The sequence below is a fragment of the Ochotona curzoniae genome, unplaced genomic scaffold, assembly GCF_017591425.1.
Source record: "Ochotona curzoniae isolate NIBS_2020 unplaced genomic scaffold, NIBS_Ocur_1.0 scaffold_2476, whole genome shotgun sequence".
In the NCBI taxonomy this organism is placed as follows: Eukaryota; Metazoa; Chordata; class Mammalia; order Lagomorpha; family Ochotonidae; genus Ochotona; species Ochotona curzoniae.
The window spans coordinates 3,440,891-3,468,360 of record NW_024467095.1 but is presented as its reverse complement, the minus strand read 5'-3'; the positions used below and the strand labels follow the sequence as shown (position 1 = coordinate 3,468,360).

Genomic DNA, 27,470 nt, shown 5'->3' with positions numbered 1-27,470 from the left:
GGATGCAGGGACATGGGTGGCAGCAGCAGCCAGGACCCCAGTCCTTCACTGTGACATGGAATGTAGGTGTTCCACGCAGCACAATAACCCACTGCAGGATGCCTACACCTGGGCATCATGTTTAATACAGAATTTAAAATCACCAATAAAGTTGCCAGAAATCTTAAATGACAATTACGAAAAGTTTCAGACTTCAATTTTACTGAGTAAACATGATTTTTTAAATCACTTTACTATGATTTTTACTGTGATTTGTTGTATGTACAAAACTCATGGTGAAAAATATGCTGAACTGTACTTATGCTCACGAAGTCATAACTGCACAATGATCATTAAGTTTTAAATTCGTACGTCCAGAAATTACAATCTGACAGACTTTTAGCATTACCTGCCATCAGATTTACCGGTGCTAAAACTTCAAAGGGTGAGACTTGATATCATCCTTTGTTTTCTATTTAGAGGATCATCATTTACAAGTATAAAGGTGAGAGGGAGTCTGACTTCTTTACAGATGGGGTCATATTTGCACACAGGCATGGACACTGTGAGAAGGGCAGTTCATAGGTGTGGATTGTTCTCGCCTGCTACCCTTTCCCTGCAGCTCAAGGACCCTGTTGAAAAGGGAACCCACCTGAGTGAATCTGCTGAAAACGGATTTCTGTCTCCTCTCTTACACAAAACCAATTGGATCAAGGTAAAAGCCAAAATATGAGTTTGGATTTTTTTCCCCAGATCTGTTTACTGAATGACAAGGAGACACAGAGAGACAGCACCCCTGCCCTGGGTGCTTCCCCACATGGGCCCTGTGGTCAGGACTAGGCCAGAAGGAAGCCAGGTGCCAAGGGCTTCTCGCACAGGAATGCAGAAGGCCAGGCACTCGGCTGCCCAGCACTGCCCTCCCAGGCCATCAGCAGGACAGGCCTCAGCATCCGCAGGGGCATAACGAGCAGGGCCACACACCAGCTTCCTGGGTTTGGATTTTTTAAGGGAAGAAGGTAGAAAAGAGACCTTTACACATCAGCTTACCAAAGTTTAACATTACCAGATAAAACCAAATCTTGATGATATGGACCATGACGAAATTAAAGGAAGGGGATAGATTTTTTTTAATTTGTATATGCAACATGCGAAAAAATTCATAAAAAAATGTATTATGAAAGAATGCATGGGTTTCAAGTGTTCCCCCCCCCAAATAAGCTTATCTTTTAATGTTGTTTTTCTCTGAGTTGGGAAGTACCCTGTCGTCTCGCTGTTACAGAATGGTGAAGGAATCTGCCCCACCCACTGTCATCTCTCATCACACGGAGGATGTGTGGGAATGCCTCCAAAGTCATCGTCTTCTCGGAAACCTCCATCTTCCACAGCAAAAAACTGTGCTCCCCAAAGTGGGAGCCCCTCTCAATTCTTTTTTATGTGGCCAACTCTGTTTCTCAAATATCAGTTCAAATGTTATCAGGGGACCCATCCCCGGGACTCCCTGACACCCCCTCCAGCCGTCAGCACAGGGACCTAGCCACACCACTCCCACGACACCAGGGCATACCCACAGTAGTCGCTGCATTGCCATCTGTTCACTCAGGTCTCCTCATCAGATGGTCATTTCGCTCAACGCAGGGCTCTTATTTTATTGCTATATTCATGTAGCACTTTGTCATACATAAGGTATGCAACTACAGAATTGTTAAAACACACAGGAAATATTAACACCCCACTGTTATATGCAACCATTTATAAGGGCAAGCACATAAGCTTGCCTAACAAGACGCTCTGCTCAGCTCATATACCCCGCGGTCAGAAGGAAGCGGCAGCTCCTCCTCTCACTGACCTTGCCAACAAGACTTTTTAGTAACTCAGTCAAGTGGTTACATAAACAGGTCCTTTCCGATTACACAAATGCCCAGGTTAAACATTTTTAGTGGGTAGGAAACACTACAGAGTAAGATGACATTCACACTCAATAAGCCAGTAATAAGAAATTAAAATAATTTAATGAAGGAGGGGTCTGAACAGGGGAAATCTCTCATAACAGTGCAAGAGTTCTCCCACTAGGGGGCACAGACATCAATAACAATTCTTTCCGAGAAGAAGCCCAATCGAATGCCTCAACAGTAAAGCTGCTCTAACTCATCCTGTCTACCCAAACAAAATGCTCAGAAAACACAAGCATTACTCAAGTCATATTATTCATGGAGAGTACTAACAAATCCACAAAACACTAAAGGGAAAGTTTCTAACAATTAGCAGTGCAGGGAAGTGTCAAAATCAAAGTCAACATCAAGTGTGAAAAGAGAGACCCCTAACTGGCTAGCCCTAACAAACCAAGGTTCCTGACTAAAAATGTTACCAAAGTAGGAAATGAACAAGTTCAGGAGAAGCTACAGGAAAAGACAATACGCACCTTAGAGTAACAAAGATTCTAAAGCAAGGAAATGCAGCCCAGTAGAACACATGGCACCCGACTATGGCCACAGACAACAGAGATCATCCTGTAAGGGTTAAAGGAAGTACACCAGCTATTTAATTTGACCAGGGTAGAGAACTAACACTTCAGCAAGACCTTGGAAATCATAAATATTTCAAATTTTATACTTGTACAAATCTTCAGAAGTTTCAATTACTGAAAATTAATTTGACAGCTGGAATTTCCTAGTTATTAAGAAAAATACCCATGTGGCTTATGAAATATACTAGACTTGAGCTCTAGGAGCAATGTAAGATTATAAAGAGCATGAAAGTGCAAGGCACTGAGCTTGAAAGAGAATCATCACACAGGTGGGCTCATCACACGGAGCTCATCAAACAGGAGGGCTCATCACACGGTGGGCTCATCACGCATGGCAGGTGTCTCTACGTTTCTGTGCAAAGTTGTGCCCTCAGTTTCAGAGTTTTTTTCTAAAAGAAGTCATATAATAAAGGTAAGAGCCATGTTACTACAGTTCAGGTTAAGACCAAATCTAACTGAAGATTTACACATAACATGTGAGGCTCTCAAACACACATGTAAAAATCGGGGAGAACACAAGAATTTTCCTGAAGTGTGAAGTAACAACGAGCACGCTAATAACCTGAATAATTAATTATTCAATAGATTTGACACCTCTTCAGGCAGCTTAATGCTGACAGCTTCAAAGGCAACTTTTACTCAAAATACATGAATCAGTGTTTCTAATTCTGCTTAGTCTAACTGGAACAGTGAACAGTCAATGACACAGATGTACAATTTTAGACCTTACGATAAGCAGGACGCTAAATGTCTTTAACTTAGAAGTAGATCATGTTTTTCTAATTTATTTTTAATGGCAATGCAGATTTATAATGAGAAGGCGAGACAAAGAACCCCCCTGTTCCCTTATCAAGCCACAATATTGTTATTTTTTTATAAACTGCCTGCAACAGTAAATCCAGATGACTGCTTACTTGCCATTAAAGGACTAAATATCAGTGACAGTCATTCTCTACATAACACAGAGTAACAGTATTTGCAACACGTTTATGTAGTATTAGCCACGAGTAATCTACAAATGAATTAAAGTATGTAGAAGGTACTGGGCATGTGGCACAGTGGGTTAACCCACCACTTGGGTGCCTGCAGCCCTATCAGAACGCTAGTCCAAGTCTCAGCTACACGCGTTGTGCGCCTGGGAGGCAGCTGATGACGGCTCAGGTACCTGAGTTCATGCCACCCACAGGGGACACCTGGATGGAATTCCTGGCTCCTGGCTTCAGTCTGGTCCAGCCTTAATCATCATGCTCAGTTACGAAGCAAGGATTTGGCCATTAAGCTATTGTGCTGGGACCATTCTGTGCATATTATTTTACAAAACAATAATGTGAAGTGATAATGTGAAGTCTGGCCTTCCTTGTCCTTACAAATTTCATACTATGTCTCTATTTATCTGAAAGGCAGAATGACAGAGAAGGAAGGGAGGGCTCTTCAATCTGCAGTCTTACTCCTGGGCGAAAGCTAAGAGCCAGCAACTGCAGCCATATCTTCTGTGTGGGCACAGGGGCCCAAGGACACAGGCCATCCTGCACTGCTTTCCCAGGCACATCAGCAGGGAGAAGGACCAGAAGCGGAGCGGCCAGAACTCCCTCCTGATGCCCATAATGGTATGCCTGCACTGCAAATGCTGGCATAACATGCTGGGTTACAGTACTGACCTTGAATTTCATATCTTCTAAGAAAGGGCTTCCATAAAATGTCCTCCCTGGCACTTTACAGAGCAGTACTAGCAGCCGGCAGAACTTGCTATGATGTATGCTAGTCATTACTGTTGCTAAATATTTAAAATATGGCTAATATGGCTGGGGGTGGAGGCTGAATTTTTAGCTTTATTAAAATAGCCATTTGTAGCAACTAGCTGCATTGTTAGTGCTACTCCAGAGGGCAGAGCCCATGAACACTCCCCCACCTCCCCTCTTCCAGAAGCCACCCACAACTGGGCTTCCTTGGAGAAGACAGTAGCATTGTTCTGACTCAAAGTGAAATAGCTGGAGCCAGTACAATGACTCAACTAGTTAACCCTCTGCCTATAAGCACCAGCATCTTACAAGGGCACTGGTCCACGTCCTGGCTACTCCACTTTCCTGTTGTGGCCTGGAAAATCAGCAGAGGATGGCTCAAAGCCTTGGGACCCTGCACTTGATGGTAGATTCCCAAGGGTTCCTGTCTCCTGGACTTGGATTGGCTCACCCGTTATAACCATTTGGGGAGTGATCCAACATGAGGAAAATCTTTTCTCTTTCTTGGTCTGAGGCCAACAACTCATTTACTCATCTCTGGCTATTAATTGAATATGCATGAGAGCCAGAAGGAGGGAGAGCGAGTGAGCAAGAGTGAGAGCAAGCAGCCAGATAACCTGCAGACTTGGAATGATACCACGCTCATTTTCACGCGTGATGCCTGCTTTCATGGGAGAACATGGGGAACTTTAAAAACTCCATGTCTGTACCTCAAATATCACACCCTTGATCAAGCCCTGCCCTATTTCCTCAGACTCCCCCTCCTGGCATTGTCACAATGCTTCATGCCCATCAAAGCATCCATGATGAAGCAACCATCACCTGGTGCCCCGTGGAGTGTGCTCCAGTGATGCCCTCCTCACCCTCTAATGACCAGGGTCACACACAGTTCACATACACACGGCCTTCTATGCACTTAGGACTCATTCAAATCCTCAACTGAACTGAGAACAGTTTCTTACAATCATATTTACCTGTGCTAATCAATGGTATCAAAATTATTTCAAGCTGGATGAGAACAATTTTTTTGGTTACAATTTAATTATTCACAGACACGATGAAAAATCTCAGTGAGTGCATCTCCACCTCTGATATTTCAAATGCCACACGCCACAGCAATCTGCTTTACCACAGGGGAGTGCTGGAGGACAAAACAAGTACATTGAAGTAAATGCACAGTGTTAGAAAGAATGTACTTCCCCACTAGTTCTCAAAATATACCAATAAGTATATATAAGGCCAGGAAGTCAGATGAGCACAGTACATTTGCTGAACTGAACAACGGTGTGGCTTTTTAAATCAAAAATGGCGTTCCATTATTTATATTCTGTCATGGGGAATGCATTGCATACAAGTGCAGAAAGAACTCTAGTTAAATGTTCAAGGAATCAGCCTGTCCAATACTACTGCGCAAAGAAAATATAACGCATGGGCTTTCTAGACTCAAGTTGCTAATCATTAAAGACAGGGATTAATATGAAAATTGAAAAGGTATCCAAAGACAATGGATTAATTAGAACACATGTAATTTCACAAGGGATTTACATAGGAAATATTTCTATTTTAATTATCAAGGTATATTTCTATAAAACAAAACTATGCCACATTCTTAAAATATATACCAGATGACTTTTTCCTCATCAGAATACCAAATAAAAAAACAAATGCCAGCTACATAAAACTGAATATTTGTATCTTCCTATTTATTTAATATCAATCCCAGAAGAAACCAACTTCATACATGAGGAAATGACAACTTGCCCCCTGTCAGTGGCAACAACTAGCTGAGCCGATTCTAAGCTTTAACGTGTCTACGCTGTTATCATTGTATTGCTTCTGGGTGCAAAACACAGCTAAACCAAATGGCCCACTCTGCCTTCTCTAAACATTTAACTAAATCAGTATTTTAAGAATGTGTGCAGGCCTGGCATGGTAGACTAATGGCTAAAGTCCTCACCTTGTACATACCAGGATCCCATATGGTGCCAGTTTGTATTCCTGTGGCCCCATTTCCCACTCAGCTCCCTGCTTGTGGCCTGGGAAAGCAATGGAGAATGGCCCAAACCCTTGGGACCCTGCACCCACATGGGAGACCCAGAAGAGGCTTCAGGCTCCTAGCTTTGGATTGGCTCAGCTCCGGCCACTGCCGTCACTCAGGGAGTGAATCAATGGACAGAAGATCTTCCTCTCTGTCTCCCCTTCTTTCGGTATATCCGACAGTACAATAAAAATAAATAAATCCTAACGAAAAAGAAAAAAAAGAATGCTTGTAGTTTTGGTCCTAAGAATGGAAGTCCAACTAATGAGTATTTCAAAGTAGATAGAATGTTCAAGAGTTGACACAGTAGCAGATTAAAAAATTTCTCTGAAATGTGCTAAAAGGATAACATCAACTTTGTTAGCAGAATCCTGCTAACAAAGCAAAAATATTACAAAAAAACTTCACCACATCCCCAATGAACATTGATGTAAATATCCGAAGCATTAGCAAGCTGAAATCAGAAAATCACGGCAAAGCAATCATGCCCAAGTGGGTTGAGCACAGGGACAAGGCCGGCGCACCACTCTAAGACCACTCCACTCTGCAGCAGGCAAGCTGCTGGGCTCCCTGTGTTCCCACCTGGAACTGGTTCCTCCAGTTCCTGCTCCGCCCGCCCTAATTCCAGGGTGAGCAATAATGGTCACTTCAGGCAGCGGCCAGAGAGGCCAGCTCCACTGCTCCTGTGTCTGCCAGCCCTGGGAGAGGTCCTCTGGCTTTAACCAGGCCCTACTGCTGGGAGCCTCTCGGGGCTGCAAGAGCATACACAAGCTCTCTATTCAGCAGTCTATCCTTCTGCCTTTCAAAGAAAATGCAGCATCCTTCATCTGATAAGGGACATCCAGGAAAAATCCTGCTTTTCTTACCAATAACAAGAACAAGATAGGATGTGTATTCTTTCCTTTTTATTTTAAACATTTATTTATTTGTATTGGAAAATCAGATTTGCAGAAAGGAAAGACAGAGAGGCACATCTTCCATCCACTGGTTCACTCCCCAAGTAGTCGCAACAGCTAGAGCTGAGCCAATCCAAAGCCAGAAACCAGGAGCTTCTTCTGGATCTCCCAGCCAAGTGCAGGGTTCCAAGGCTTTGGGCCATTCTCTATTGTTTTCCAAAAACCCAAGCAGGAAGGGTTAGGAAGCAGGAAGTGGAGTAGCTGGGATATAAACCAGTGCCCATATGGGATCCCAGTGCATGCAAGGCAAGGACTTTAGCCACTAGGCTACTGCGCTGGGTCCAGGATGTCTATTCTTATCACTTAGACTTCAACACTGCAATGGAAGTTCAAACAAGGGAAAAATGGTAAATCCATAAATAAAAGGGATAAAGAGAAGAAAGAAAAAAAAGTTGCCACTCTTCATCAAATACATAGGTATATAAAAATACAGAATCTACGCAAATAACTACCATAATTTAATTTTAGAAGGTTAGAAGATACAAAGTGAATATAAAGTATGGTTCTATAAGCAATTAACAATTAGAAATAACAAATTTTAGGGGTTGGTGTGATGGCACAGCACATTAACCTTCTGCCTTGTAGTCCCAGCATTCTGTGTAGGTGCTGCTTGTGTCCTGGCTGCTCCACTTCTGATCCAGCTCCCTGATGGCCTGGGAAAGCAGTGGAGGATGCCCCAAGTTCTTGGGATCCTGCACCCACACGTGAGACCTGGAAGTAGCTCCTGGCTCCCAGCTTCACGGCAGCCCAGCTCTTGCCACTGTGGCATCCTGGGAGTGAACCTGTGCATGGAAGACCTTTTCTCCCCTGCAAGCACTGACCAGGCCCGACCTGCTTAGCTCCCGAGGTCAGCCGAGACCAGGCGCGTTCAGGGCGGTCTGGCCGTAGACACGAAGCCCTCTTCTACCTCTCCCCCTCTGTAAACTGCCTTTTAACTAAAAATATACCACTTAAAAAAACAAATAAAATCATTAAAAAATAAAATTTTACAGTACTATTTGACACAGGACACATTCACACAGAGGTGTAAGAGAAAAAACAGGTCAACCAGTCTCAAAACGAAGAGACATCATACAAGCCATACTGCGAGAAAACCAGGCAGAATGATCTGTAACAGTAACCTTGGATCCAGATTATACAAAACATTTCTACAAATCATTAACAGCAAACAATCTACTGACCGAGCAAAAGAACTAGAAAAACTACATAAAAACAGAGATATTCTAACAGCCAACACACAAGAAAAAGTGCTCAACAGAATTAGTCACAGAAGAAACGCAAATAAAAACCACATGCAAACACCATTTCACATTTACTAAAATAATAAAATAACAAAGACTGACAGCCCGCCCCTCCCCAGCACCGGAGAGGGCAGGAAGCTCCTAGAATTCTCACACTGCTGATGAAGTGTCAAAATGGCACAGCCACTGGGAGGACGCCAAAGGCATCTCAGCAAAATGACATGCACCCTTCACCCATGCAATCCTCTCCTCAATATTTACCTACAAGAAATAAAAGCATGTGACACACACAAGGAAACTTGTAAAATATTCACAGAGGCCTTCCTTATTCCTAATAGTCAAAAACCAGAAACAAGTTAAATATTCACCCACAGGAGAACCGAAAGTCCGTGGTATGTTCACCAATGGAACACTACTGACCAATGAGAACGGAGGAGTAGCCGTGCAGTAACTAGGACGGTGTTCAGGAACACGCCCAGGAAAGCGGTCAAGCCGACGAGATGGGGCCGAACAGCAAACCAGAAAGTGACTTGCCAGCAGAGGCAGGGAAGATGGGAGAAACGGGAATTAGAAATGTGATTGACAGGGCCCGGCACAGTGGTCTCGCAGCTTAAAGAGTCCTTGCCTTGAACGCACCAGGATCCCATATGGGCGCCGGTAGCCCCGCTTCCCACCCAGCTCCCTGCCTGTGGCCTGGGAAAGCAGTCAGGGACGGCCCAAAGCCTTGGGAACCTGAACCTGTGTGGGAGACCTGGAGGAAGTTCCTGGATCCCGGCTTCAGAATGGCATAGCATCGGCCGTTGCGCCCACTTGGGGAGTGAATCATCGGACGGAAGATCTTCCTCTCTGTCTCTCCTCCTCTCTGTTTATCTGACTTTCCAATAAATAAATAAATCTTTTTAAAAAAATTTTTAAAAATAAAAAAGAATGTGATTGACAGACACAGCAGAACTTTTTAGGGGTCAGAGATACAATCTTATTTTTAGTATATTGCCTACTTATAATCTTTCTTAAAATTCACCAAAATTAGAAAAATGTGTATCTATTATTGCAAGTAACTTAAGCCCTTATTTTAAGTAGGAGAAAAAAAGCCATGCTAGTGTATAACAGAATTGTTTAAAAAAAACAAAAAAAGAAACACCACTAATAATTTTTTGTGTTGAGATACTGCAGTTTTAAAGTAGCTAAATAAATTGGGAAGGAATTTCCTAGTAATGATAAGTATTAATGCAAGCTTTCTAGTTGCTTTTATTTGGAAAGATATACTTCACTTTAAAATGAAAATGCATAAACTTAACTATACGTGATCAGACAGTCACCCTAAGCTTACAGTAGAAGCAGAGTTGTTCTGAAGAGGCTAGAGGGAGGCTGGCTAACAGGTGCGGAAACCCACAGACAGGAGCTGTAGTCCACAGCACAACCCAAGGACTACAGCTCCCAACAACACAGCACAAGCTACACCAAGAACTGGACACAAGGGCTCAGGGGCTGCAAGGAAGAAAACACACGCAGTACACATGCCCTGGAGTGTAATAATGTACCCTACAAACATCAACAAATATCAGCGAATAAAAAAGGCCAAGAAGATAACCTGCAACTTTTTTTTTTTTTAAATTGGAAAGTCAGATATGCAGAGAGGAAGAGAGAGAGGAAGATCTTCCGTCTGCTGATTCACTCCCCAAGTGGCTGCAATGGCCAAAGCTGCGCTGATCTGAAGCCAGGGGCAGGAGTTTTTTTGTTTGTTTGTTTGTTTGTTTGTTTGTTTTCGGGTCTCCCATGTGGGTACAGCATCCCAAGGCGTTGGGCTGTGCTCAACTGCTTTCCCAGAGAACAAGCAGGGAGCTGGGTGGGAAGCAGAGCTGCCAGGATAGAACTGGAAGCCATATGGGATTCTGGCATGTGCAAGGGGAGGACTTTAGCTGCTAGGTTACTGCACCAGGCCCAATGACCTGCAACTCTTATCTGACACCTGGAATGAATCTAACGTGCTGCCTGAAATGTACCGATCACTTTAAACGCAGGTGCACTCCGCCTCGAGCCATCGTTTTTATAACGTCTTTTCTCTTCTGTCTTGTGCCATAATGGCTTACTATCCTTACTTTGCTTCTGCCCACAAATCCTTGATAAAGTACATTCTGGAATCCGGGATCTGTCTGCTGTCCCTCTATTTCAAGGACCTTTTGCTTTGGTGGCCACTTGTTAAACACTGAGTTTTCTAAAAACCGCATTCATTACCTTTCATGTTAAAACCAAAATGTGTCTAGGAATACCTGGAAAAATCATACTCAACACTCAGTAAAAAAATACTTTAAAATGTGTAACATTTTTATAGCATTTTATACAAAACGGTATTACTACTTCTATTTACGTAATCTTACATAGGTATTAACATTTTCAAGAATTATACAGCATACTAGATTATTACAAAACTAGAATTTTTAGAAGGTGAACCTTGGCAACTCAAACACACATTTAAATAGTACTTACCCTTTATCCGAACCAGCCCATTTCTTGCAAAATTATCTTTGTAAAATAACAAATCATGTCACTGAAAATAAATGGAGGGAAGGAAAAGACGGGACAGGACAGAGCAGAGAGAGAGACAGAGGGGAGAGAGAGGAGTCTGCCCTCCCTACAGGGCCAGTCAGCCCACTGGACAGGTCTACTGGGAACAGTGTACTCCCCAGCATGGAACAGCAGCCATAGAAAACCAGTGTCTGCTCTTGTGTGGGCATGTCTGCTAAGACCAAGGGCCTATGTGTGTGGTCATCATTCAATAATTCTACATTAACAAAGAACTGTTTCTGGGTAGCACAGTTTATAACTAGCTTCCATTTTCATCCTTTTTATTCTGCAATAGGCCCAAGTGTGCATCATGCAAAGGTAACAACAGGTGAGCCAAATAAGCAGCTTCAGAATTGTTACAAGCCAATATGTAAATAAAAAGTGAAACTAATTTTAGCATGCTAATATATAAAAACACTATAATTTAAATTACATTATTAGAATCTTGATGAAATATTTTTTCATTCTGTTTTTTATAAGTCTTGGAAACGTGAAGTGTATTTCACACTCACTGAACAATTCAATCTGAATATTTCAACTGTTCAGTAAACATGTACTGTGACTACCACATACTGTACCAGACATTATAAAATGAAATCTCTAAAAATAGCACATTTTCATGAGAAAGAAAAGTTGCTTCTTAAATAAGTCACTTCACTTGATTGCAGAACATTTGCCAAAGTCTCACAGCTGTGTATTACATAATTTTTTTGAATTACTTCAAACTGTTTCCTAGCATTCTGTGGAAGATTCTTGTTTTCAGAAATGCATGGGCTGGCCTGAGTTTACGGAACAGATACGTAACAACCCAAGAGTCTACTTAACATGTAGCACTAAATGAACGTTCTGGTCCTGCTTGGGTATCCGCACACAATAGTGAGATTCTGACACACTCTAAATGAGCATTACTTGGAGACTACGATCATGCAGAACTGTCTACTTAAGAAGCAAAAGGTTTTTCGACAGGGCAGACATGTGGTGCAGCAGCCAAGACAAGGTTAGGGACGCCTGAACCCCATGTAGGCATCTGGGCTGGAACCCTGGCGCCACTCCTGACACTAGCTTCCTCCCAAGGCAGGCGCTCAGCCCCAGGGAGCAGTATCGCCTCCAGCGCTTAGGGCCCTGCCATTCAGTGACCCAAGCAGAGTCCCTGGCTTCTGGCTTCTTCCCGGCCCAGCAACTGGAGGCTTGTGGGGAATGAACCACTGCCAGAAGTGTCCTCTTCCCCCCACCCCTTACAGCTACTCTGCCTTTCAAAAAATAAATCATAAGAGAAAACATCAGGTGCTCTTAGAATTGGCAACAACTTCTTACACCAAAACTAGAATCTATGCATGAAAAAAAAAATGATTAATGGGTCTTCGTTAAAATTTAAAACTTCTGTTTCATGAATGTGATTAAAAAATTTAAAAGCCAAAGAATGAGAGAAATATGCAAAAAAATGCTGATGAAGAACTTGGCTCTAACATAGAACTTCTTCAGCACAGATGGTAAAGAGGCACATGCAATGCTCGGTATCATAGGCCTTTGGAAATTGCAAAATTAAAACAATGATATGACAACAAATCTATTAGAATAGCAAAAATTGAAAACACAGGTAACACCACATACCAGTGAGGATGTGGGACTGAAAACAGCAAGCCAGTCTGCAAAGACTACACACCATGATTCCAATTAGACCACTTTCTGCAAAAGGCAAAACTATCGAGAAGAAAAAAACCAGTGGCTATCTGGGTTTCAGCAGAGGAGGAGCAGGAGTTTTAGAACAGTTAAATTAGTCCACATGATACTAGACTGGTGGATACATGATATTACATGGTTGTGTCTTGACAACAGAGTTTAATCCAACATCAGTGTTTTAACAGTGGCGCATTCACAGAAACATGTATCACACTAACGTTAGGAACAAGAGAGAGCAGGAAGCAAGCGGGGACACAGAGCACAGGACACGGGGAGCACAGGCCACCAGCGGGGACGGGGAGCACAGGCCAACCCTGTACTTTCTGTGCAATGCTTCTGTAAGCCTAAACTGCTCTAAACAAGAGTCAACTAACACCGAGCACGCAATATTTCCAACAGGAATACAGACCAAGGATCAAGAATCGAGAATAATCAGACTGAACAAGATCAGCATCAAAGAATGAGGGCACTACCTTAATAGAAAGTACAAATGATTCATACAAGAAAAAAGCTTCTTGCTGAGAATCTTAAGAAAACAAAAATATGTAATTAGCTATTACTGTAAGAAAAATAGCAAAGGAGAGTAGGTTACTATTAAAATAGACCTATCAGCCCCGGCACAGTGGCCTAGCACCTAAAGTCCTTGCCTTGAACGCACCGGATCCCACATGGGTGCTGGTTCTAATCCTGGTGGCCCCACTTCCCATCCAGCTCCCTGCTTGTGGCCTGGGAAAGCAGTCCAGGACGGCCCAAAGCCTTGGGACCCTGTACCAGTGTGGGAGACCTGGAGGAAGTTCCTGGATCCCGGCTTCAGATTGGCATAGCATCGGCCGTTGCGCCCACTTGGGGAGTGAATCATCGGACGGAAGATCTTCCTCTCTGTCTCTTCTCCTCTCTGTATATCTAACTTTTCAATAAAAGTAATTCTTTTTTAAAAAATATACCTATCAATATTATAGAAAAGACTTCATGAAAAAAAGTAACCCCTTTACCACCAAAAACTCCAGGTTAGTTAAGAATCAAGCGTAAATGTAACAGTACCTAACATTTAATCAAAAATTACAAGTTATGCCAAAAAGCAGAAAAATATCCACAGTGAAGAGAAGAATAAATCACAAAATAAAATGACATGCAATATTAGTAGATAAGGGCATTAAGGGAGCTCTTGGGCTGGGTCCTGGGGCACACTGAGTATGCCAGCTTGAGGCAGAGACATTTCACATCAGAATGCCAGATCCAGTTCAGGCTCTGCCTGACTTTCAATCCAGCTTCCTCCTAAAGGACCTGAGAGGCCACAGGTGACCCACCTACCTGGTTTCCTGCCGCCCACACAGGATACCCCGTGGAATTCCCAACTCCCAGCTCCAGCCTGGCGCACTGCTACCCATCACAGGCATCTAAGGAATGCCCCATGGGATGAAAGATATTCTCTCTCTTCCTCCCTCCCTCCCATATACAAACAAACCTTAAAAGGTATCTTTAAAAAGTCATAAATTAGGGCCCGGCGCGGTGGCGCAAGTGGTTAAACGTCCTCGCCTTGCACGCCCGGGATCCCATATGGGCGCCGGTTCTAATCCCGGCAGCCCCGCTTCCCTTCCAGCTCCCTGCCTGTGGCCTGGGAAAGCAGCAGAGGACAGCCCAAAGCTTTGGGAACCTGCACCCGCGCGGGAGACCCGGAAGAGGCTCCTGGCTTCGGACCGGCATAGTATCGGCCCGTTGCGCTCACTTGGGGAGTGAATCATCGGACGGAAGATCTTCCTCTCTGTCTCTCCTCTCTGTATATCCGCCTTTCCAATGAAAAAATAATAAAAATAAATCTTTAAAAAAAAAAAAAGTCATAAATTAAAACTATTATGCCTCAAGTGAGAACTACAGTAGATTCTGTTAGTGATAAATAAGAGAAGAAAACAACGAGCTGTGGCGCAGTAAGCAGTGCAGCGACATCAGAAGGTCTAGTGTGTGTGTGACTGACGTCCAGGACACCAGGCAGGGTGCGGGTACTCAGAAGTATTCCTGAAAGTATCCAAACTCCATGTAGATGCTGTACCACAAACTCAGATTCAAGAAAATTTAGTACAAAATTCCATCAAAAATTACCTAAAGGTATATGTCATATCCATCGTCATTTTTCAACTACAAAAAAAATTTTGAAAAAGAGGCAAAAAGATGCAACATATACTGAATATTAATGAAAAGGACAACAGATTTCCCGTAAGAAGTAACGAAACCAGGAGGCACTGGGCACTATCTCTGAGGTGCACAAAGCAAACATATCGTCCCAACGTCCTACACCAAGTGCACGTATCTTCAACGTGAGGGGCACAACACAGACGCCCTGAGACACAGCACACGCACAGCACTGCTGAGCACGCCCACCGAGCAGGGACCTGGACCCCGCAAGGAGAGCAAGGACACAGGGAACAGGCGGGGGAGACACAAATTTGCTGTTTTCTTACTATTTAAGAGACGACCGGATCCTCACACAAAAAAAAAAGAACAGTGAAAAGAGATCATGAGTTTATAAGAACTTGCAAGTACAGGAAGGCAGAAGGATCAGAACCCCAAAGGAGAGATGCACTGCTTGCATTCGTGTAAGACAAAGTCGACTTCACAAGATATAACAACTGCATACGTTTAGACACCTAGAAGAGACTCAAATTATATAAAGCAACAACTGACAAAACTGCAGGTACACTCACATTATCATGATTACCGCCGAGGAACTGAGCACCTAGAACAAGTAGACAGAAAATCAGTAAGGATGAAAGACAACTGCAGGGCCTGGCGCGATAGTGGTAGTGGTTAAAGTCCCCGCCTTGAATGCGCCGGGATCCCACATGGGTGCTAGTTCTAATCCCGGCGGCCCCACTTCCCATCCAGTTCCTTGCTTGTGGCCAGGGAGGGCAGTCAAGAATGGCCCAAAGCTTTGGGACCCTACAGCCATGTGGGAGACCCAGAAGAGCTCCTGGCTCCTGGCTTCGGACTGGCTCAGCTCGAGCCGTTGCGGCTGCTTGGGGAGTGAACCATCGGATGGAAGATCTTCTCTGTCTCTCCTCTTCCCTGTATATCCACCTTTCCAATAAAAATAAATCTTAAAAAAAAAAAAGGAAGACAACTGGAACAATGCTAATGATTAACGACATACTCAAAACTTGCAAAGCATCACTTAGGATGAAATGTGTGACATTAAATACTCATGTTCAGAGGGCTGGAGGGGAGTCTGAAACCAATCCCCTTGGTAATTACCATCTTAAGAAAAACTAGAAAAACGTATTAAAACTAGAGTAGTATCATGGCACAGCAAAATAAGCTGCTGCCAGTGATGCCTGCCGCGTCAGTCAGCCTGGGCCCCAGAAGCAGCACTCCTGAGCCCACTCCTGAGCTAACGGGCCTGGGAAAGCAGGGAAAACCCAGCTACCGGGGCCACTCAACGCAGGCGGGAGAGCAAGGTGAAGTGCCTGGTCCCGCCACCGATCTGACCATCCCTGGTTCGTGCCACCGTCTGGATGTGAAGCAGAGGGACGATCTCTGTGTTTTCTGTCTCTGTCATTATGTCTTTCAAGTAAAGCAGCACACTCCTCAAAAGGAGTTAATTATATTGTTATATTAATACATGTATTTTTTCATATGACACAGTATTATATAATGCAATAAAAATTAATTAAAAAGATGCAGTAGACACAAAGGGACATGGAAACAAAATGTATGACAAAGTTAAGTTTTATGCATAACAATATGCATAAAACCAGTGTTGTCCAGAAAGTTCAGAACAAAGTTTCTCTACTTCTTCTTTGCTCTGCAGTGCTCGTCAACACCGGCTGTGGTGCTCTCCTCCATGACCCTGACCTTGAGATCTGTACAAACCTAATTCCACTCCCATGGCCTAAGGAAGCAAAGTAAGCAAAGGAAATCCAGAGCACAGCAGAAATCAATATAATAAAAGCAGAAAAACAACAGGGATCATTGAATCCAAATGCGAATCTACTCAGATGATCATAAAACTGAAAATTTCTATCCACACAGAACTGGGCTGGGAGGTTTAAACAATGCTTAAGAATATGACAAAAGCACAGGTGGGCAGGGATACAGAGCATCAAGACTGGCCATCAGCTGTACCCGCTGAGTCTGGGCGACAGGCGCACGCAGGCTCATTTTGCTATTTTTCTTTGCGCACATTTAAAAGCCTCTGGCCTAGCAGTTTCGATGCTGCTCGGGGTGGCCACTCCTCACTCAGCGCAGCCAGGTGTGAGCCGCAGTTTTGTTCCAGATTTCCACTTCCCGATAATCCATGTCTTGGGAGGCCCTAGGTGAGACCTGGGCATGGGTCCCTTCTCTCCTGTGGGAAACCTGAGCTGACTTCGGGGTTCCTGGCTTCAGTCCGGACTGACACCAGCTGACTTAGGCACTTGGAAAGTGAAGCAGCACCACCCTTCAAACAAAATGAACATAGGTAATAAACAAAAATACCTGTAAACAGATTTTTCAAATAAATTATTTGAGTAACATTTTAAAAAAATATTGGATGAATAATCTATGTGTTCCTTACATAACCTGCCCAGATTATGACCCCAGACACAATACAGATACACACCTACACACACACAGAGAAGCATATGAGGAGGGGAAAGGCAAAAGAAGAGATTTCTGTGTGGCTTCATTATATTGTTGAACATGAGTTCATGTTGAAGTAATACATCAATGAATGTGCATGTATGTGCATGTGTATTTAACGTATAATTATAATTGAGTTTTATTTTTATACTTTTAAAAATGCATAAAAATGGCTAATATGTGCAAGAAATTATAAAACCACAGAAGGAAGTGACTTAAAAAATACATCCTTTGCAAATGCAAGCCTCAGTATGTCAATTATTTCTAAGTTAATCTACAAATCTAGTGTTATTCCAAACCAAAGCCAAATATTTTTGGTGGTGGTGATTGTTAGAAAGCATGATAGAGGGCAAAGCCTTACTGAAATTAAAGAAAAAAAAAAAAACCTAAGCAAACCAAGTTTATTAATATTGCCAGAAAAATACTGTAAGAAGAGTAATGGCGGACCTACTCTAACCCAATTGCATCATCAGTATAAAACTACACTAGTCATGTATAAGAAACTTCCAGCTTGCAGAGTTGTAGAGCTTCCATCGTGTGAGACACCTGGACTATGCAATTCGCTACAGCAGTCCTAGGAAGCTATCACACCCCTCATGCAATTATTAGACATTACATTTCTTCATCTAATGTAGTAATATTATATAAGGCATACAATGTAATAAAAGGACACAGCAGACACAAAGAGACATGGAAATGAAATACATATGAAAAAGTTGTAGAACAATATGCATAAAATCAGTGTTTTCTGATAAATTAAGAACAAAGTTTCTTTACTTCTCCTTTCCTAACGTTCATCAAGACCACTATGGTGCTCTCCTCCTTGCCCCTGACCCTGAGATCTGTACAGATCTTCTAATTCCACTCCCACAGCCTAAACTATGCACACTCTGTAAAGGATTCAAAAGCTCTACTCCTACAGTTCCTGCTACCCAGCCATTTCCACAAGCATGTTCTGTTGTCATCTGGAATTCCCAGAGAAAACTACAGACTGTCAATTTTTTACGATGTTGTATCTTGCCTTGAAATGGCAACTAGATCCCTATGATGAAGGTGGACAAACGCAGCATATTCGGAGAGCACATCTGGAATCGGGACGGAAGTGCTGGGAGCGAGGGGTGGCACCTGTCACGGGCACATTCACTCAAGGCCTGATCCTTACTGTTCCAGACGCTGCTAGAATCGATTCTCCTTAGGTAAAACCCGGGAAGCTGAGATGAAAAATGAAATGGTATTTAATAAACTTACAATGTTCCTATTATGAATGATTGTTTCCAATTTTGCCCAACTCGGAACCATCACTATCTTGATATTTCTTATATCAAAAATCAGCTAATGACTAAAGCAAGCTCAATCCATACGATACAGTCTGAGAGGCAGGTTTGTGGTACAGCTGTTACACTGCTGCATCCTGTTCCAGAGTGCCCGGTTCAAGTCCCACCGCTGCTGCATCTATCACAGCTTCCTGCTAATGTGCTCCGCCGAGGCAACGGCTGTTCCAGTTTCATCTGCTCCCTGCTAAAGTGCCTTGGAAAGCAGCAGAGGATGGCTGAAGTGGCAGGGTCTAGAAGGAACTTCTGGGCCCGGACCTGGCCTGGCCCCCCCCTTGCTCTTCTAGCCACTTGCTGCTCCTCCACACACAATGGCTCGGCTCTAACTATATGCGCAGTGAAACATCAAATGAAGAAGAAAGTAAAAGGTAAAGCATCTTTTCTTTTTTAAAAGATTTACTTTTATTGGAAAGGAAAATCAGATTTTATGGAGACAAGAAGAGACAAAGATCTTTCATCTGCTGGTTCATTCCCCAAATAGCTGTAACAGATGGAGCTAAGCTGATTTGAAGCCATGAGCCAGGAACTTCTTCTGGGTCTTCCATGCAGGTGCAGGGTCCTGGGACTTTGAACCATCCTCTACTGCTTTCCCAGGCCACAGCAGGGAGCTGGATCAGAAGCTGAGCAGGAAACCAGTCCTCATATGGAATGCCAGCGTTGCAGTTGGAGGCTTAGCTTACTCACTGCACCATCAGTCCCAAAACAGAAATTCTTAGAAAATGTTCATCATCATTAAAAAGCCCTCTATTTCTAACAGGCCAAATGCTTTGTAACAATAAGGAATAATAGCCACAAAACTGCTAAGAGTTGTTCTATTACTAACACCCTTTGAATCTATTCTCCATGGCTGTTTATTAAATGTACTAAAAGTTCAGAAGCAAGTGAATTTGAAGTGGGAATTTTAGATGGAATAATCTGAGTCTCCACCGTGGGGACACACAGATGCCAGGGTGAAGAGCAGGCTGTTCTGTCTCTGCAACAATGTGTCCTTGGCATCCAGGAGAGTCGGGCTGATCAAAGCCTGAAAGGAGAAAGACAGTGGGCTCTGCTGGGCAAGCCCTCCCCGTTCAGACTCCTGGTCACCTTCTGGATCACTGGACAAGCAGACTCCTAACAGACACCCGGGAGGCTTCGACTGCCAGACACAATCCCCAAAGAGCTTTTTCCAAGCTTCTCCTCAAATCTTAGTTCATACAATTCATAATTAACTGGCTTTAAGCAACATTATTAGAATTGACTTACTCAATTAAAGCACATACAGCAGAGTTCAAAAAGTACTACAAAACTTCCATGCCAGTAACAGAAAACATAACCCAAACTCTCAGATCTCTTCAACACGCAAAGCACTCTTAAGTACTCTGGGTGAAGAATTACAGGACTCTGAAATCCCTGCCTATGTCCAGCTTACAAAACGTGAAACTGAGGCTCAGACTGGCCAAGAAATCTGCCCATAATAAGACGCTTACAATGATCAGAAACAGGATTTCTAACCCAGCTTAGCTGGAGTCTTCTGACTGGGTGCTTAGGGTCCACGTTGCATGTTCACTCTGTTCATCTCTGTCCTCTGAACTAGACAGAGGTTTCTTCTCATCTTTGTATATTCCAAATCTGGGGGATTGCAACACTTTCCTCCTTCCATTCTTTACTTAAGATGAAACATATTCCCAGCCCTTACTTCCCACCAACAGTGTCTTAACTCAGCCAAGGCAAGGATCCCTGCAACCACATCTCCCCTCTACATCTATGTAAGAACCACCACCCAAAGGTCTGAGTTAAAACAGAAGAGCAGGAATTGGCCCAGCAGGTGAGTGGCCACCTGGGACATCAGCACCCCATCAGAGTACCTGGCTCAAGTTCGAGCTCCTCCACTTCTGACCCAGCCGCCTGCAAATGCACACCTTGGGAAGCAGCAAAAGGCAGCTCAAGTTCTTGGGTCCTTGCACCCACAGGGAGACCCAGATTGAGTTTGGAGCTCCTGGATTCAGTTCGACCCAAATCTTGGCTGCAGCCAGCAAACAAAGAACAAACGATAGGACATATCTGTTTGTCCCTGTCTCAATCATTAGGACCCATTGATCTGTACGCCACATGGTACAAACATTACAGAAAACTACCAAGGGGAAGGTCCACCTTCCAAACTCACAGGAGAAGGTAAAGCCTAACTGAAGAACAAGTGCTGAGGAATGGGAGGAAATCACGGCTGAAGTCAGGAAATAAAAATGGTTTCTTACGTAGCCAGGTGAATGTAGAGGGGGAAAAAGTGGGGAGTTTTTAGGGAAAGGTAATGTTCAACAACTTTATCACAACTGGAAAGAGTTAAAATGACTATAAAGGGTTAAAGTCTTATTTTTCCCCATTCCTTAATTTCTTATTTATTCACAAGTGCAATATGAGTCGCCAAAATTTATTGAAAACAACTACTATGAAAAATTTTCAAAACTATGTTCCAGAATACAGTTATCTTTGAACTCCATTTTCCATTAACTTTTTGAAGTGTAGAAGCACCTTGTGGAGACTGCACTTGAATAATACATGAAAAAGAGAGCTACAGTTTTAAAAATTATTCTATCAGGAAAAAAAATCCCAGATGCTAATGAGTAGCATCAGAGCTATGTCCCTTTTATAAAAGCACACAACAAATACTTACACATACTTTAAATAGAAGCTCAATTTCCACGAAATCTATTTTTTTTAAGTGTGGCAAAGCAATACATTTCCTGAAAATCCACCTCCTTCATGAAAACAATCGCCAATCACAAGTGTCCTACCATGCAGCTGATGGAGCTGTGTCTGCAGGTTAGAACACCTGCCCCGAGTCCGGGGGTTAGAACACTTGCCCCTGGATCCCCCAGCAAGGTTCCCATCAGGCGGAGGAGACCTCTCTGCATGCTCACAGCCCTCCATTAGCTCCTCCACTCCCGCCACCTTTCCCCTCAAAACTTTTCTAAAATCTGAAGCTGATCTTGGGGTCTCCCCACTTCCTGGTGTTTCCTCCATTCCCTTACCTGGCTAGGAAAGGCATGTTTCTGATCCCTCAAACAGTCAAAGCAACGCCATGCTCAAAGAACTCATTTTAACACACAAAATACTGGCCAAAGATGGAAGGAAAACTCATTAACATTTGCAAAGCTACTTTTCCAACATATGATGTTTCTAACCTAGATTCCAGGATTACTCTATCAGAAAATAATAGACTTTCCCATTGGGCCTCAAGCTGCAATAAACTTGTAAAAACCAGAAATGCCCAATCTCTACCTCAGACGCAGTGAATTTCAGTGCTGGTTAGAAACTGGGCCCCCAGGGACACAAGGATTCAACGCATATCAAAGCTTGAGACACCAAGGGGAAAGTCTTTCAGCTCCCTAACAAGGTATCAGCAGGTACCCTAACTTGTCAAGCTATAGCACGTCCCTCCTGGACTACTGGCTACAAACCCAGCTGTTTTCCACCGTGGCAGGTGGCCTCTTAAGGACCACTCTGAACCACTGACTTGCTCATGAGTTCATGCGTGGTCTCCCTTTTGCGAGTCCCAAGCTCCCTGAGGGCAGGCCATCAGCCAGGATTCTGACCTCAACTTTTAGTCACCCAACACACGTTTTCTTGAATGCAAGAAGAAATGCAGCTCTTCAGGAGCTGAGGCTGGAACTACTTCTGGCTCATTCCTTGACTTCTTAGAGAACAAACTTCCTGCCTAACACATTTGGTCTGACCTGTAGCTCTTACTGCTGGATTGATTGCAAGAACGTATTAAAATGCTGCTTTCAAGTATAGAAGACTATATAGTCAGTAAAGGTGAGAATGACTAAAAATTAAAATGAAACTGTCATTCCTAGCGTTATTCCCCGTCACCTGGGGACAACCCATTTCAAAGTTAATCTTCCTGAAAATGTCATTCCACGGGAGCAGGCAACTGGAGCAAGTGTGCTTTTAAATGACAGAATTTCAAAACGCAATACTGATTAATAAAAGATGACATACAGACATGGAGCACGCACTACTGACAACCAGCAATCTGCTCCTGCACCCACTGAGCAGGCGGTCTCTCTCCACCCCCGGATCATCCACGCGTGTCATTTTTTTGAAACCAGTAAACCCTACAGGTAAGCCACGGAGCCATTCGTCAGTACACCTTTGCACAACAGCAATGTCCTTCCTGCCTCATGTTTTAGGATGTCTGGCATGTAAAACACAACTACTTCCTTTTTGATGCAGATAACCCAGCGTATGTAATAAACCAGCAAAGTGGTTTCTTTTTCATTTACAGCTAACAATGAAAAGTGCTGGGGAGTTTCTCTAGTTGAAAATCTGTAAAAATTACCACCTTAAAAACCCTCCATTTTTACCTAGGGTTTGGCGCTTTAAAAATGAACAGGTATTTTTTAGTATCGCCTTTAGAAACCAATCAATAACGAGGTGGGGAGGTTGTGGGGACTGTGCAAACTACAGCAACAAGATTTGGCAGAAAGCACGCGGCTTGGCACCTCGAGTCCTGGCTTTCTGGTTAGTTACCAAATCGCCGCGGGACCTGGTGACAGGAGCTCCGCTTTCTCACTTGTTTACAAAAGTGTGGGGGCAGAGGAGGAACTTATTATATTTAAAGTTGTTTCCCAAACATCTGATTTGGAGCCACCCTTCCGGCTTGATTCTAATCATTAGATCAATTAGCTCAATGCTCTTTTAAGGTCGAAATTCTGAAATACAAAATACATGGAATATTGAATGGAATGACTCAAGTCTCCAACAGCACAGCCCCGAGATATACAGAGGAGCTTCCGATAAAGTTTAACAATCTGGTAACTTTCCAGAAATTGTTTAACCCTAACATTTTAAAACAAACAGGTGTAGTCTGCTTTGACATCGCTACCATTACTGCAAGGAGGAGACGGTGATATGGCTCTGCTTAACACCATTTCCGTCGCTGGTTCCTGGGTTCGGGGCAAACTCTGGCAGGTGCGGGCAGCGCAGGGAGAAAGGGTCCCAGCCTGCACTGGCCGCAGTAAGATCCCAAGACAAGGCCTACGCCTGGAGCAGAACCTCCCCACCCCAGAAGTGCCAGCAGCCAATGTAATGAATGCTTCCGTCAACAACGCGCGTTCCCCTGCCCACAGCAGAAATGCTCGCTCCCCACCGCCCAGCTGAGGCTCGGAGCGGCCCCAAGGCCAGGAGCCACTGGAGTCTGCAAGGCTGTGGGGAGTGTGCAAGGCTGCGGGGACACCAGCACCCGCACACACACATAGATTCAGTGCGGAGGAGAGAGCAGAAACCAGGCCTAGGCGAGACTGCTGGAGAACCCAAGCCTGCTTCTCCACTTCGGGGGAGCAGCAGCGTTTCCTGCCCTGCCACCTCTCCCCAGCCCCGTACAGATTCCAGAAACTCCCCGGACCCACGGGGGTCTTCCACTGCCTCCTGCAAACCCTCGGGCCTTCACGCCCCGGTCCATCGCCACTCCTCCGACCTCTGGCATTGTTAGGCAAGGGTACCGCCCAAGATTCAACACGGGAGAGGTGCCTGGTTTTGTGAGCTTCTGCGGCTCGGGCGAGGAGAACCCCCCGCCCCTGGGGTCTCCGAGGAAAGTTTCCAGCGGCGGCCAGGGCGCACGGCCCGGGAAGGCCCGCCGAGGTGACACTCCCTTGTCCTCGGACAAGCTCGGGGGCCGGCGTCCGGCCGCCCCGGCCCGCACCCCGCGCGCCCACGGCCAGGACGCCCACCAGGGGCCTGGCCCGCGCGCCGCCTCCCCCACTCCCACTTCCCGGCCCCCCAATCCCAGGCCCGAGGCGCGGGGGAGGCAACAGGGAGGGACGAGCGACGCCGGTCCCGGCCACTGACCACACATTTCTTGCCGAGGAACGTGAAGAGGGACTCGTTCTCCTGCGGGGTGAGCAGCAGGGACCCCACGTTGGTGACCCTCCGCGGCGGCGGCTGCTGCTGCTGCTGCCCGGAGCTCATGGTGGCGCCGGCGGGGATGGGCGTCCAGGGCCGTGTCCTGCGCTGAGTGGGCCACGCTCGATCCCCGGCTCGGTGACAGGGGCGGGAAGACGCGGAGTCACCAGCGCAGCATCTCGCAGCTCCTCCGGCGCGGGGAGGAGGAAGAGGTGGAGGACAAGGGAAGGAGGAGCTGACGGCCCTGAGCGCCGCGCGGAGGAAGGGGACGCTCCCAGCTCCAGCCCGGCTCAAGGCTCGGGCCCTGACGCTCGTCGTCCTCGCACACTCCCGGCGACTGCGCTAAACTCCCAACTCCTCCTCCTGCTCTTCCTCCTCCTCCTCCCAGCCTCTCGCGGCGCCGGCGGCAGCCGCACAATCCAACATGGCAGCGGGGGCGGGCGAGACCACAGCGCGCAGGGCGCGGGGGAGCGCGCCGGAAACGCGCGCCCGAGGCCCGGGCTCCGGGTGACGCCCCCGCCGCGCCACACGCACGCTCCCCGCGTCGGCCGGGGCCTGTGCGGGGCGGCCGCGGGGCTCGGCCTGTCCTCGGGGGACGGCTGCGGGGCCGGGGCCTGTGCGGGGCGGCCGCGGGGCTCGGCCTGTCCTTCGGGAGGCGGCTGCGGGGCCGGGGCTTGTGCGGGGCGGCTACGGGGCTCGGCCTGTCCTTCGGGAGGCGGCTGCGGGGCCCGGCCTGCCCTCGGGGGGCGGCTGCGGGGCTCGGCCTGTCCTTCGGGAGGCGGCTGCGGGGCCCGGCCTGCCCTCGGGGGGCGGCTGCGGGGCCGGGGCCTGTGCGGGGCGGCTGCGGGGCTCGGCCTGTCCTCGGGGGGGCGGCTGCAGGGCTCGGCCTGTCCTCGGGGGGCGGCTGCGGGCCGGGGCCTGTCTTCGAGGGGGCGGCTGCGGGGCCGGCCTCTCCCCGGAGCGTCCGTCGGCCGCCTGGAGCGACACGCGTTTCTCAGTCGCCGAAGTGGGACGCGGGCGCGCTGCTGAAGGGCTGGCGTGTGGAGAGGAAGGTCGGGGAGCCGAGATGCGCTCGCTAGCGCCCACGGTCCAAGCTGCAGGTGCCTGGGCTGTCCCCGACCCGGAGGGGACGTGGAGGAGCAGGCCTCGTGCAGGGGACACAGACCAAGGAACTATGAAAACACTGGAGCTCCCCGCCTGGCTGGCACCAGGGATGAAGTGTACCGTTTCAATTCAGATTCTTTTAAGGATCCTAAATACCCCCCCCCCACCCGCCTGCTCCCCGTCTGGTGAATGGGAAAATGCCTCTCATCCTTCCTCTTCCTTTCGAACCCTTGCATTTTTTTTTTTATCTAAAAGATATGTTTTTGGCGCACGCCTCCGGATCGCCAACGTAGTTCATCTGGCTTAATGCTTAAAGCGCGATCTCAGGGTTTCTGTGGTAGTGTGTTTTCTGCAGGAGGTTGACAGCTCTCGCCTGACCTCCTTTGTAAGCTAAACAGCTGTTGTGAAGGGAAACTTTGGAACGTGGAAATGATCAAACTGGGACTGTGGCGAACAATAAATATGCGTCTGACCTGCAGGTTAAACCTGCTACTTATGCATACACTGTAATGGCATGTTTGCTAATTCTCAATTTTAAATTTAAAAATTGGTATGTTGAAACATGTTCCCAAGGCAAACTTGGGCAAAACTATTGGATTTTAACGGCTCTGATAACTTTCCCTGGAAATCTCCAACGCATTAAGTAGATTAATAAACCATTATCAACGTGCTTTGAAAATGTTTGGAAAATGTAAGATTAAAGCTATTCTAGTGAAATAGGACAGGTGCACATCTGTGAAGGGAAATGCACATTTCACCTAGGAAGTTTTCATACCAAAATTAAACTTGGTGAAAAATGTTAGAAAAAAAAATGGGGCCGGGGCAACTTCACTAAATAATTAACAAGGACGGTACTAGAGATGGAGATCTGGAGTGGTGTCTGAATTGTGGAAAATAAAGCTAGCAGGTGAACTAGTTTGTCTCTGATTTTAAAAATTAGGTATAAATGTCGCGGCAGAAAGCATTACAAACCATGGAGAAGGGACAGACACCGCATGTCATCAAGCCTGTGAACAAGGGTGATACCGAAAGAGCAGACTTCAGAGACCCCTAAGGAGCAGTTCCTGCCAGGCCTCTTAGAACCTGGTAGGACTTTGGACCAGTTAGCTTCTGTGAGTCTGTTTTCTCATTCATAAAATGAAAATGATTTCTGCTTCACAGAAATCATTGGGCTCCGGTGTGATAACCTAGTGGCCGAGTCCTTGCCTTGCGCGCCCAGGATGCCACGTGGACGCTGGTTTGTGTCTCCGCCTCTCCACTTCCCATCCAGCTCCCTGCTGATGGCCTGGGAAAGCAGTAGAGGACGACCCAAAGCCTTGGGACCCTGCACCCGCGTGGGAGACCCAGAAGAGGCTCCTGGCTGCTGGCTTTGGATTGGTTCAGCTCTGGCCTTGTAGCTACTTGAGAGGTGAACCAGCAGATGGAAGATCTTTCTGTCTCCTTGTAAACGTTAAAAGTGTAGTGTCAACATGGATAATTGTTTCAGTAACAGTTAAGCAGTACAATACAAAGAAATGGCAAGTGGTGATCACTCACGTGCTGTCACGGTCCTTGCCTGGGGTTTGTGCCAATCTTGGGCCAAAGGTTCAAGGTGAATAAAAACACATTTTTATAAGCTTTATTTTTTCTAAGTCTGATTGTTCTAAAACTCTCCTTAGAATTCACCAAGGATATGGTTGTTGGCAGAATATCTCATTAGTCTATTATAGTGTGCTAGATTTGTGAATATATCCCTGTATACCAAAACAACAAAAATTTGGAAAACTAAATCCAGAATGGAATACTATTCACATGTAATTAATAAGAACAAAAGCATTTTGTA

At 45.6% G+C, this 27,470-nt stretch overlaps 1 protein-coding gene across 2 annotated transcripts in view; it reads right to left on the bottom strand.

Moving 5' to 3' along the window:
• Positions 1-25,023, bottom strand: part of WASL (WASP like actin nucleation promoting factor) — a 46,418-nt gene extending 21,395 nt beyond the window's left edge. For both annotated transcript variants that reach the window (XM_041002554.1, XM_041002553.1), the window contains exon 1: positions 24,491-25,023. In XM_041002554.1, coding sequence (XP_040858488.1) covers positions 24,491-24,610 — 120 coding nt within the window. In that variant the 5' untranslated portion in view covers positions 24,611-25,023. The remainder of the gene's footprint in view (positions 1-24,490) is intronic.
• Positions 25,024-27,470: the final 2,447 nt, after the last annotated feature.